The sequence below is a fragment of the Larimichthys crocea genome, chromosome X, assembly GCF_000972845.2.
Source record: "Larimichthys crocea isolate SSNF chromosome X, L_crocea_2.0, whole genome shotgun sequence".
Lineage (NCBI taxonomy): Eukaryota > Metazoa > Chordata > Actinopteri > Sciaenidae > Larimichthys > Larimichthys crocea.
Window position 1 is genome coordinate 22,854,465 of NC_040020.1, and position 13,931 is coordinate 22,868,395.

A 13,931-nucleotide genomic window follows, 5' to 3' on the forward strand; every position below is an offset into this window, starting at 1 on the left:
GTCTGTCCCTCTAACCTTGTTGCCGTTGTTGAGGGTCATGCTGCTCAGGGCGGACAGTTTGGCCTCCAGACTCTGGTGTCCCGGTTGTTGCTGCTGCTGGTGGTGGAGCTGCTCCCTCTGGATCTGCTCCCTCATGCTCCTGGCCTCTTGGATGGCCTTCATCACCGCGTCCTGGTCCCCAAACAGCGCCGTGGAGTTGAGGCTTGACAGGATGTCTGGGAGGACACAAGCGAGGGACAGCTGTCAGTCATGTGTATGTGGCTTTAGTACAGGCCAGGTTGTTGTTTTTTTAAATATCCCCCTTAATGAATGACTAGATAAGGGAGCTGAAGTGAAGTATAAGTCAGAAAGGGAAAAAACATATGTGCCAGTCTTATATGGTTAAGTGGCTTGATCAGATGTGACAACAGCCTGGCAACATAAGCAACAACCCCACAACTGTCATCAAAATCTGATTCATATGTTCAGATTGGTGTATAAATGTTTGTGACATCAGTTTTTACCAACCAAGCCACTTTAAATTGATGAGAAGATGACACACACAAAATAAAGAAATGTGAAATAACAGAATTCACTCCACCTTTAGCAGGAAATTGTGTGCTTTCCCTTGTTACATCATGTCACGTTATGTTATGTTCTAAGGTGACCCATTTCTTCTCCTCATGCAGTCGTTACAAAACACCTGATTACTTTTTTCACAGATTACTTTTTTCAGAAAAGCTCTGTAGGGTAGAATTGTATAAGTGAACTTTTGAATCATGCTATTATGCTCTGCAATTGCAGAGAGTTCATCTGCTATCAACTGGTTTATAAAATCTGATTTGCAGGTAGTGTTGTTGTCAGTTTGTGGAGTCAGATGCCCCAACTCATCCGAAGAACGCAGTTTGTTGAATGTTGTTGTTGATAAGAAAACCAAAAATTTAAATTGGCTGCATACAAATTCTTATGAAATACTATTTAAACATCTGTATAAAGGATTTTTTCTCAATCTTATCAGGGGCAAAATGTTGTTTTCACCGTCCACTTGTGTCTTAACATGACTGAACCTCCTCCCCCTTGTTTGTGCGCCACACTTCACACTTCTTTAACCGATGCACATTTGAAGAATAAGAAGAAAAAAAATAAAAAAATAAAAGGATGCAAAGTTTCCGTCGCCCTCCTCGTTTAATTAGCAGACAAGTAGGAAGCACTGTATGCTTGGGTGGCCGTTAAAATGGGCAAAAAATAACTTTGCAGGGAACACAAGCGACGTGTCCTCAAAGCCACTCCAGAGGAGCTGGCGAAATTGTTTTCTGGGGGGATATAATGAGAGGGTTTAGATTGGCCTTAATAACAGATAGCAGAGGTAGGGGCATAAAAGGTCTAGCGCGGGCAGACAATGATGTGAGGAAGCTCTTAAAAACCAAATAACGTGTGCTGCGTTTCACTGCTTCCGCTGCCGGGGTTTTCATTGGGGCTAAATACAGGGCTTTGGACTCCTGTAAAACACAAACACACACACACTCACACACACACAGGTCTCCTCCTGGGGTTGAGGTGTCTGCAGTCTATCAGGCGCATGCGGCGCTGCATGGTTTTGTCTGTGTGTGGCGGGTTGAAGGGTGGTGTTTGGGTGGGTGATGTTTTTGTTTTTCCAGTTGAGGGGAAGGCACAGTTTTACACTAGAGAGAGATGTTTGCTCTGGATGGATGTACAGTGCAGATGTGAACAATACACTGGTGTATGAGAGTGTTTGTTTGTGTGTGAGAGAGAGCATGTATGTGTGGACTGCGTCAGTGTTTCCCCTCTGAATTTTTTCTTGGCAGCATTTAAAGCATGTGATTCTTATTGAACATGTCAGTGAAGCCAATGTTAATGTTCTTCTTGTAGGCAGAATAGCAGAGCTACTGCGGTGGCCCCTCCTGTCTACCCAGTGGTAAAGGAAACACTGGTGTTAAAGTGCGTGCATGTGTTTATTACCTACCCAAAGAGGTGTTCCTGCCCATGTTGGGGAGAGGGCTTGGGATGCGGCCCTTGCCCATTCCTGTTGGGCTGGTCTTGTTTCCGGAGAACAGACCCTGCGTCGGGGACGCCGGGGAGCGAAGAGGCTCGGCTGTCTTGGGTCTGGCTGAGAGGTTCAATGGCTGTGTGTGTCCTTCCTCCTGTTAGTGACAACAGAAGCAAAAGCGTAAATAAAAATAAATAAATCAAGATCTGTGTTAAAATATAACTATAACTGATACTGTTTTTGTATGTGAGAGTGAAATAAGTATGTGACCCTGCTTATAATTTAGTGTCACAAATTATTGCTCATACCCTGGGAGTTTCTGACCACTAGTGGCACTATGAAGCATGTTTTTTCACACACACAAGGAAACAAATGACGGTGGGTCCGTGAAGCACAGGCCCGCTAATAGTTTTCATGCCACTGATCAATATTCAGTGGCAGCAATGCGCCAAGAAAGTAAATGCAGAAATAAAGGCACTGACCACTTGTTAGAAAGCACAGGTTGGGAAGCAACTTTGCCACCCAAATTCTATCTTTTGAGAGTCAAACACCACCTCCACCTGTTGGTCTACAAGCTGGGGGTTTTAGAATTAATCAGGTCATTAGCAGAGAATAAAAATGCTCAGTTTGTTTTGGTTACTTATGAAGGATTCTTGTTTCCAAGCATCAAAACATGCATTGAAACATCTCACGCATGAAGCATATTCAACCTCTCCTTGTCTATCCATGGGCACAGTATGTCCAGTCACCAATAGTGCTACTGCTAAATGCACTACATTCGGAGAAGCTTCATAGTGCAACACAGGCACTGTGTGTAAAACATTATTTTGGCCAAACAAGATGTCTCTGCTGTGAAAATGGGTCACCATTTGAGGCGTAATTGACTGAATTCAAGCTCACCACAGCCGCTGATTTTGTCCAAAGTATCCCTTGACGTGCTTTCAGTACTTTAGTTATGCTCCCACAGACTGATCAGTCATCCCTATAAGGTTTTTGCCTTTCAGTAAATGAATTCCACATTGCGGTGTACCTTCTTATCGAAACAATAGCACCTTTGTTTGCTTGATTCCTCTATTTCTAATCAAACGTTCCACGACCACATTGATCCACAAAAAAGGAAAAAGGAAAAGTTGTGACAAGAAGAAAACCTCCAGCACGGGTTTGAGGGGGCAGGGAGGGAGGGTTCAGGGTGCGGGTGGCATGCCAAAGTGGGGGTGGGCCGAGTGTGTGTTTGTGTGTGTGTGTGTGTGTGTGTGTGTGTGTGTGTGTGTGTGTGTGTGTGCGTGTTGGGCGGGGGTTAGCAGAGGGTGGGGAGCTTGGAGGGCACAGCACTACTGTTTGAGTGCGGTGAGCTCTGACGCCGGTCTATTGTGACGCCGGTTGCAGCTGTGCCCCACACACACACATGGCTTCCATTACTGCCTCGACGTCGAGCGAAGATGAGGCGTACGCTCTCTGCAGTAAAGGGGTCTGGGCCCCTGCCAAACAGCAGCCAGCGCCAGTGTCAGTTTGTGAGTTTGTGTGTGTGTCTATCAGTGTGTGACTTTTAAATAAGCTGTTTCTAATTGACGGTGAAGAGTACAGGCTCATGCGCAGATCGTCGTTTCAACAACTTCCAAATTTCCAGCCTCTTGCTTTCATTTGAAATGATCATCCTCATCATTATTCTTGTGTGTTTTCCTATCAGACATATTATGAACTCACTCTTTCCTTTGCCTTATTATGACCGTTACAGTATACAAAGTCCCAAGAAGTGTCATTTATACATTGATTAAATTACAGTTGCTTGTTTCTTGAATATAGTCAGATTTACTCTTTGCCTACTGCTTGTTGGCTCATCAACCCAACTCCTCTTGTAAATCCTGTTCAATCATTTGAAAAGCTCTGCCATTCTCCATTTTACAACTTTAGCATCAGTGGACTCACCTTAATTTGAACGACAGGACTGGATGCTCGCTTCTCGCTTTTCAGGGCGGATGGGGAAAGGGGACCGGAGGAGTTGGGCGCCTGCGGAAGGGGAGTCATCTTGGCTCCTGGCGAGATCTGCATGCTCGCCAGCTGGGCAGCATACAGCTGCTGCAAAAATGGAAGAAACCAGCAAAACCGACAGGCTATTAACATCGCTCGCCAGCAGCTAGTCAGTGGCTTTTCCTCTTTCATTCTTTACCCTCTCTTCTTCTGTGCCCCCACCACCACCACAACCCTTGATCCTGTTGTGTTTTTTTTTCTTTGCTCTATCTTCTCCCTGGTGCTGCTCGCATCTTCTGAACTTTTGATGGGTGTGTGTCTGAGCCAAATACGCACAGAACTCATATGGAAACAAACGTGTGCGTACACACACACACACACACACATAGATCTGACGTTGACAGGAGTGTCCCACACAAATGGAAAATTTGTTTGAGGGGGCGAGTATTTATCAGGGAGGCATTCCAGCAAAACATTTTTATTTTAAATTATCTACAATCCATCTCTGACACTTATTCTTTCAGCAGATGCTGGGAGCAGCTTGTATAACGATTTGCATCGAGAAATAAATCCAGACAATAGCTAAAAAAAACTTTCGCTTTGCCTGAAGTTTAGTATTGACTATCTACAAAACAGGATATCTAATACTTGGTTCTGCACAAATATAAGACCATAAGTAAGAAAATTAGCCTTTGAGACAATTCTTGGCTCGGTGTTGCTCGCAATAAAAAAGGCTGGTTTCCTTTAAATTTCAAAAAACAATGTGAACCACAATGGAAATAAGCCACACGGCTGTTTTTGTTATCCTGACTATTTAATCTTTTTTGGCTTAAACAGCTGAGCTGTAATTTCAAATTGTAACAGTCAAATAAAATAAAATAAAATTAGGCAAAGAAAACTTTATGAGTCTCAAAAACACTTGAGAGTAATCTTGTCACATATGGTTATTCCTTGCATTAAGAGTTCAGACAATTGAGCTTCTTCTCGAACTTGAATCCCAAAGACAATAGTGGACAATCGTGTTTAAGTAGGTGCAGTCATAATGAAATTACATCTTGGGCAGGAGTCAATTGAAAAACACTTGAAAATATTGTAAAAATAATAGAATCTTAAAAAAAAAAAAAGACTTGGAAAGTATAATATAACCATCTGCCTTCAGGGTTGGACAAAAACTTTAAATGTAGCAAAAAAAAAGGTACTGATTTTCCATCCAACGAAAATCAAAGAGTCAAATACTCGGCCCACAGTCCAGGGTCTTCTAAATCAAAGCTCGCTGGCCAGACAAACCGCTGCCTGTAACCACTGTCAACCCCTGTCTAAATGCATTGGAGTGTGAGTGCTGGAGTATCAAAGAGCCTGTCCTCAGGAAAACCACCCAGACGTGGCTGGCCTTCACTTAAGACTCCCTCCTCTCGTTCTCTTTTCTGCTTTCCTGCTTTCCTCTCATTTTTCGTTACTCTCACCTCATCTGTACTCCCCCCCTCCATCTACGTTTCTGTCTCACTGTTGTCCTCTTCTCTTTTGATCTCCCTCTGACTGTCTCCATTTATCTTCTTTCTTTCAGTTTTGTTCCAAAGTCACTCTTTACATCTTCTCCCTCATCTCCATCTCCGCTTCTTCCTCTCTCTGTTTTTGCTCTCTGGCCCCTTGGCCTAAACGGACCCCAGTGTTGTGAGATCTGATTTCCCTGTAGTCAAAACTGCAAAGCCTCCTGGGAGCAGAGATCCAAAAGCAAAGAGTGTGCCATAGATAAAGAAAGAGAGGTGGGGGTGGGGGTTACAGAGTGTTGCGCTGCAGACACACGAGACCACCGTCGCTTCACTGCCGAAGCGCCAGGCTCAGCGGTTGGGGCCAGAGAAATTGGCTGGCCCTCTTTCCACTTCTCTCGGAGCGATATTAAACACAAACAGAAGGGGCCTCGCCGTTGAAACAAAGCCCTGATGTCACGCCGCTTATTTTCCTTGGAAGGCACCAGGAGTGCTTGGGCCAACCCCTGGCGATATGAGATCCCCGTAAGAATGTGCCTTGAATGGCTGGTGGTGAGGCCTCTCGCGTCAATCAAGCCGACCGCAGAGTTACTTCTGGTGATGCCTGATATTCTTACAGCTCTAAGGGGAGCAGACACACGAGTCTTTGAGGTAAAACACACAGTTAGGATCTCACACCCGCTTGTGTGCAAACACAGACCCACTGCTATTGTGCCGTTAGCAGTGATTCCGTCAGCAATTCCAAATAAGAAGAAGGAACTGTTGAACAAACAAAAGACTGAGAATAAGAGCTTTCACCTCGTTTTTTTCTCAGAGACACGATGAGATTGATTGGTGACTGGGGAGGCCAATGTGCAGCGTAAACAACCCCAACTAGAGCTCTCGCCATTCACTCAAACCCCGAGGGAAGACAATGCCGCAATTTCCTAAATTACAAATTGACAAAGAGGGCCTAGAACCGTGCCACAGCTGTCCAGACTATCTGACTGGCTTGTGGACGTTAGTGCTAATTTGACTAAAATCCAAATAATCATTCTGTCATTTTTTTTACCCTCCTGATCATCAGCAGGTTTTTTTTTTAATAGCCTTGGCCTACTTTGGAGGGAAGGTGATGTTGTTGTGGTCTGGGTGTGGGCAGCACTGTTTTTTTCACTGCTATAGTGCAGCCTGCCAACATCCTCCAGTCCAGCCTGTCCCATTAGGACTGAGTGGAGAATCCCTTTCGCAGGCCCGGCTTTTAGTGTCGAGCTGCTGTCGATCTCAGGAGTACACAAAACAAATGAGGTTTTGTCTTTTTCAGCAGGTTTGCAGGGGGAGAAGGAGGAGGAGGAGGTGAGGAGGAGGTGGAGAAGGAGGAGGAGGAGGAGGAGGAAGAGGAGTGAAATGGATCAACTGCCAGTGAGCTGGCCCACACAGAGGATAGAGGATAAATATTTCACTGGAAGGGTTAGTTGTGTCTAAGACAGTGAAAGAGATACACATAGAGGCAGGCTGCATAAAGACAAGCATTATCTCACTTCCAGTTCTCTTTTACGGAACAGATGCTTAGTTTTTTAAGTCGAGGCAAACCACAGCTGATTGCCTTCCAATCACTGTCCTCATTTCATGACAAAGAAAGCCATTCTGGTTGTATGTTGGCAACGAGATGGAAATCATGACTCTGGGGCACTAAAGTTTGTTCCTCCTCATCATCTCTCATGCCTCAAACACTGAAACAGAAATAGGCAGAACATCGAGACAGACAGCGAGAAATGTCTTATGATTTCAACAAGAATGTCTGCTAAGCAACTGTATTTCACTCGCATTAGCTGTGACAATGGGGGCCTTTCTTCGGCAGGAATCCACTGTTTGTGAAGGGGTCTACTCCAAGGCTCTGGAAACAATTGGCCCGATCGAGTTCCCACGCCGATAGCACAACATTTGTGCTATCAAAATTGTTAGGTCAGGTCAGGATGAGTCAGGCACAACAGGGGAAGCTTTTGCCAAATGTTTCTGTTATCCTGATTTTGATTTGATGTATCATTGGTTGTATTTCTGAACCTTTACTGTCTTTACCTTTACATCTTAACATCTTGTTGCTCCTGTAGCTTTTTTTTGACTCCCTGAGAACATGCCCTGTCTGCATTCCAGTTTATGCCCACTTGACCATTAGTGCCAGCCAGATGTCTGAAGGCATGCTGCAGGGCAGAACTACGAACCATCTGGAGGAATCTGGCTACAACATCTGTCCATTCTGAACCGAGCACAGATCTGACATTAGAAGGGGTCGATTCCAGCTGGTGTGTACTTGACTACAGTAATGTAGCAGATGAGATTGCTAACATAGAACTAACATGATGTAATTCTGAATCTACAATGCTTTTTTTATAGGCTAATGCGCAGTTTCACACACTGAAATTAAGGCCATTGTGAAGTGTAACTGAGACTAATAACTCAAAAAAGAGCTCAGTGTGTGTGTGTGTATCTGTGTGTGTGTGTGTGTGTGCTGGACTGCCACATCAGGATATCACTAACGCTGTTACGGTAGTGGCTTATTTGAATTCTAACTAGGGCTGCCACAAACGATTATTTTGATAATCGACTAATCACCGATTATTTTTTCGATTAGTAGACTAATGGGATCATACGTAAATTGACTGTCCCGGAGAGGGATTGGTAAATGGTAAATTCCGACCACTCAAAGCGCTTTACGCTACATATCTCATTCACCCATTCATACACTGATGTATAGCTGCCATGCAAGGTGCCAATTGCTCATCAGTTTTAGGAGCTAGGCATTCATACGCATTCACACACCGATGGCACAGCCTTCAGGAGCAATTTGGGGTTCAATATCTTGCCCAAGGACACTTCGACATGCAGACCGGAGGAGCTGGGGATCGAACCGCCGATCATCTGATTAGTTGACGAACCACTCTGCCTCTGAGCGGGCGGGCGCTGTAAAGCTTGTGGACGGAGCCGTGAGCCACCTTCGTCCCCGAGTCTTTCCATGCTGACCCAGAGCCACCGCGGAGGAAATGCGCCCGGCGGAGGCCAGCCAGCGCCGGGGAGAGGTCACACGAGGGGATCCTCCCGCCCCGTGCGGCCATCCCTGACCCACCGAGTTGAATCCCCCGTGCAGACTGTATGGAAGTTGCGGAAAAATCGCGTGATTGGCTAAAATTGTAACACCGCCTTGAATTCACAGGGATTCACTGAAGTTGCGTTGAAGTTGCAAATCGCAACATCGTGAATTCCTGGAGGGTCTGTGTTATGGTATCATTTACAGTACAGTCAGGCCTGACGCCGATTACCACTACTGCGCATGTGCGTGGGTGTGTGTGTGTGTGTGTTTGTGACAGAAAAGCAGACGCGGCACTGGAAGCTGCAGCCGCAGTTTCGAGAGATAAGCAAAGTAAAAAAAAAACCAAAAAACGATGCGTCAACAATTTTGTTCGTCGACATAATCGTGACTAATCGACTAATCATGGCAGCCCTAATCCTAACTGACAGACTCACCGAAAGGCACAACAGATATACACGTCATTGAAAACAAATTATGATTAACGACGTATTAATGCATGCAAGTGCATAAATGAAACCATTTGTTTACCTCACCAGACCAAGTGCATTTCTGATACATTTTTCCTTTCTTTGTAATGAGTGTATCTGACCTATGTTCACACATGACAAAACATGACAAACAAACAGTAAAGACTTAAAGGGTCAAGGCCTGAAGGCAAATGCAGAGACAGTTTTCATGCATGATAAAATAAGTGATAAAAGTAAAGAAACAAGAAGTTAGTGGAAGTAGTGTTAGAAAAGGCTCTGTGCAGAAAAACAATCCATTCACAATAATTGTGAGAAAACAGATTTTCAATGCTGTCATTGTCCCTCACCTCCCAAAGGCAGAGCCCATAGAGAAAGCAAAGCCAGAACTGAGAAAGAGAGAGAGAGCCACTGTGGCACTACAGCGTAACCACAATGGCTACATGCAGGCCAAAGGGCTTAAGATAGTGCAGGATGCAGAGAAATAAGATGTTTCTGTTCGACTCATCGCTTCAGGGTTTCCAGCTGAATTTTGCAGCAGCCTAACCTGAGATAAAGTGATCACACACTAGCAGAGGTGCAAGGGGCATGTCTGCAATGAGTTAGGTTGTTATGTAGACAACTCTACAATAACTGAACGTGATGATGAAACGAGATGTGTGTCATGGTTTCTGGTTCCTGTTTTATGTTGAAAGAAATCTTATACTACTTCCTGTCTTTGTCATTTTCCTGCCGATTTTCTGTGCCACAAGTGTTTAGTTTATTAATTCTCTTGTATTATGTCCATATGTTTTCCCTCTTTCAATTCATTTGTGTTCTCCTGACCTGGCATTGTGTCTTACTGTTTCTCTCTGTGTTCTTGCTCCTTGTGTATCTCAGTGCTGTATTTTTCCATTGTTGGTCTTCTGTTCAAAGGATTTATCTCGGGTGATTAGATTAAGTTTGTTTTACCTAGACTAATCAGCCACCTTTTGTTATTTTGTGTTAGCCAGCTGTCCTGTAAGTCATTAAAGTTTATTCTACCTTTCTGTCAGCATTTGGGTTCATTTTACAAACTTAACCACAACATGTCCGGATCTGTCGGATATGATAATTATTCAAACAATATACAATAATATTTTTAAGCTTGTTAAAGCAAAAGCAAATGGCTTAACTGCTTACGAATTTCCCTAAGGGAAACCCTGTAGTTATCAAGCTCTTCAACACACAAACAAGCAGCTCACATGCACATGGCAAAGACACTCCAAGAAAATGCAACCTACATATTATATATTTATATAAAATCACAAAGCAAACATTTATTGTGAGGAAACTCTGCACGTGTTTTTATTGCATCTATCTCATCGGGTTTTATACAATAAATTTTTTTTGCAACACTGCAAACGTTACCGTACCTTAGCACAAAGAGTGCTACTGGCAAAATTTTGAAAATGCAGATACACAACCAAACAAGTACAACTCATAAATCTCATCATGATTGCTTTTGGCGTAGGCATTGTTGTCAAAACAATGTCCAAACATGTGCTGGGAGCCAGCGCCTTTCCACTGATAATCATCCTTTTCTCTCTCTCTCTCTCTCTCTCTCTCTCTCTCTCACAAACACTTCCCTGCACTCTGTCTTCCTCCCTTTCCCCTGTCTCCCTACTCGATTTCAGCCAACGGCGTGATGAGAAGCTTCCTCTCTCATTCACGTTCCTCTCTGCCTCTCATTCTTCATGTCTCAGGCAGTGTTTAAATGTGAATGAGTTTGCATCTCCGACATCATTCATCCTCTTACCTCTCACTCTTGTGAGAGGTAAGAGACTCTTTTGATCGTTTCAAAGCCAAGAGTGGAGACAGGCTGCGCCGAGGCTCCGTTCCCCTCAGCGCAGCACGGCGCTTTGCTAAGTCAATAGAGGCTAATGAGGGCCTCGATAAGCGAAAACCACAATTCAAATTGAAAAAACTGAGATAAGGATTCTTGTAACATCCAAAAGCCATGCTATGGTAATGACTGACATGATGAAGCAATATTGTTTGCCAATGAAAAAGCTTTTGAGGACTTTTGTTCTATCAGCTGATAGTAGGTACAGCAGGAGGGGTGACGGAGTCGTGTTGAGAAATTCCAAACCGCCTTTAGGGAGTAGCGATTTCATTCTTCTTTTTTGTTTTGTTTTTGTTTCACTTTTTTTTCTTCTTTCTTTGCAAATATGTTCTATGATAACCATTATGGATAAGTGCCATTCTCAAACCACAGGTGTCAAGCAGCAATAAAATATTTGATGAATTGCCTGGGCCAGGTGTTGTGCTGGTGGGGCGGAATTCCTCTGTGATTCATCACAGCGGCTTTTGTCTGACACAGCTGACAGGCAAGCAGATAAGCGGGCTAGCACGTTAGCGTCGGCCTATAGAGCTTCGTCTTTAACCAAAGCGTCATGTTGTTTTATTGAAAAAAAAAGTTAACTCCATTCAAATTAATTAAGAAATGAGGCTGAACCCCCATTAATGCGTGCTGGGCCTCCTCCAGCATTTTCCACTCCTTCAAACATAAAACACTGCTCATATTTCTGGGAGGTATTTATAGGCATATACTGTAACATGGAGCAGCTGAGAATATTAGTTAGTAGTACAAAGAACCAAAGTTGCAGGCAAATCACTATTTTAGATGCAATTGTGTTTTTTTATTTTAGTAGTATGTTTTGTGCTTAAGAGTCTGCATTTTCCAAAGATCACCTGTCAGTCACACAGTTTGACAAGTTTTTTTAACAGTGCAGTCATGACGGCTATGACTTCTTATGCAAAATAGCTTCTTCTTTTATATTGTAAGTGTTTTTTTCCCAGGTAAAATCTATCAGACACACAAAAGGTTGTATTACTGCCTTGGCCTCTAGATCTCATATGCAAGATATAAAAGGTTTCATGCATCAGGTATAGATTAGATCACTATTGTGTCATTTAAGTTGGCAACGGATAGGAAGCATAGAAAGTTTTATTTTTTGAAAATGTTGCAGGTTTTTTGTTTTTTTTCCCACTTGAACTCAGGGCGAGGTTAGAACAAGTAGGAGTTCCATTTAGTTTGCCAAAGCTCCTTATCTTGACTGTCTTTTCTATTTATCAACTCACTTCTGTACAATTGTCTTGGGTTCTGGCCTACTGGTTACACCCTCAGGATTAGATCCATATGTACTTTGTGAGTGTACAAACCGTCACACTCAACCTCTTTGTTCCTGCTGCTGGTTTAAAACTTTGCTTCTCCTGCAGTTGTTTATTTGGTTGTGAAACACTGGAGTTATCATCACTGATATTGAAGAGGCACTTCTTTAGTTTGCTTTGCTTGTTATTACTGACATCATCTCTAAGAACAAAATTATGTAACGTCTTTGCGTACAATAGCATGACCAGGGTTCAGGACTTAGACAAGATAAGCATGTTTTAGTCATGGCACAATGTCAAAAAGTTTACTCAAGAATTAAAAACACTTTTCCTGGGTGGGTTCCTACGAGTTGTAATTTCAGGTGAAACTGAAGAATATCTCACGCACAGATAGACACATGACCACCGCCCTCCACACCCTGACTTTTCACCAGAACACTTTCTGCTCGTCTCCACCACTTTGTTGTAGGAAGGTATTACTCACCCTTCTCATCCAATTTAATTTTAAAGGGTGGTCCAACCCAACTACAAAAGATATGTTTTCTGACTTATGTAGTGGTAGCCATGTACACAGCTTTAGTTTTCTTCAGATATTGTGGTGATTTTGATTAAATCAAAGGAGTCCAGGTGTTTTCGTCTTACCTGTAGCTGTAACGGGCTGAGTCCAGACGCCGCTGCAGCTGCCATTGTAGATGGAATAAACTGCATGGGGTAATTCTCACCTGTTGAAAAACCAAAACAACACATATTGTATAGAGAGGCAGAGGGGAGGCAGATTACTGCACAAGAACTAACCTGCATTTTACCTTCAGCTAGCCTCTGTCTGTCTCACCCTTTGTCTCTTCCCTTGTTCCTCTCTTTCTCTCATGTTTTTATGCACGACAAATGAAACATGAAGGGTCACGTGTGTTTTATTCAAAGGCTAATTCGCTCATTGTCCGTAGACATGGGTGCTTGAGACCAGGGCGAGCGGAGTTCAAGTCCAGCGCTCGCTCATTGGGATGCACTCATAAATTTGTATACGAACAGTCCGTATAACCCCTACTGCTCGTCACTAAAAGGCTTTCCATGTCCGAGCCTTTGTTGAAAACAGAGCAAAGTCAAAGAGTGTGGAATAATGGCTTTTTAATCCCAATCCCTTCATTTCTGCCTCTCTTTGCAGCCCTGTGGGAGTGCATGTTCATGCAGTACAAATAAACATGGATTATTCTGTATGAAGCATGGAGGGTCAGTGGTGCGTAGCACCAAGTGAGCACCTGGAGGAATGCATGGAAGAAAGGAATGTGTGAAGGACGAGGAGAGAGGAAGAAAGCAGGTGGTGCCACTGAATCCTGCAATAAGAAGTTGTGCGCCTGGAAGTGTGTATTTTTGGTTGCGTCTGTTTGCCCAAAATCCCTGTGGATTACTTACACATGCAACGTACACGAAATGCCTGGAATGTGTTTTTGGGAATGTTTTTTTGTCTGTCTGACAAAGGAGATCATGCTCGAGTGTGTGTGTGTGAGAAAGTGTGAAATTCCATGTTGCAGATGTGTTGTGCAACTGACATGCTTTCAGCAAGTCATAAAAGAGACATTCCACTCCTTGCTGTGTCCAATGTATTGTTCCTGACGTGAACAAGCAAAGCTTGTAAATCTCTCCACTCATTTCAAGAACATTCCTCACCTGACATACCTCATTAACATAGACTGGGATTCCAGTGTTTGTGTGTGTGTGAGCGCGCGCAAGCGTCAAAGAGAGCGCAAGAGACCTGCTGTTTCTTTTATAGTTAACGAGAACTGAGATGTAGAGGTTTTGTTTGATGGGAGTCAATGTTTATCCAGAAAACA

At 43.5% G+C, this 13,931-nt stretch overlaps 1 protein-coding gene across 9 annotated transcripts in view; it reads right to left on the reverse strand.

Moving 5' to 3' along the window:
- Positions 1–13,931, reverse strand: part of LOC104927811 (transcription factor SOX-6) — a 106,759-nt gene that overhangs the window by 16,959 nt on the left and 75,869 nt on the right. For 8 of the 9 annotated variants that reach the window (XM_019262421.2, XM_019262420.2, XM_027283129.1 and 5 more), the window contains 4 exons: positions 12,745–12,824; positions 3,914–4,063; positions 1,964–2,141; positions 16–215 (listed from right to left, as the gene is read on the reverse strand). In XM_019262421.2, coding sequence (XP_019117966.1) covers positions 16–215; positions 1,964–2,141; positions 3,914–4,063; positions 12,745–12,824 — 608 coding nt within the window. The remainder of the gene's footprint in view (positions 1–15; positions 216–1,963; positions 2,142–3,913; positions 4,064–12,744; positions 12,825–13,931) is intronic. The other variant, XM_027283127.1, reaches the window with a different exon arrangement.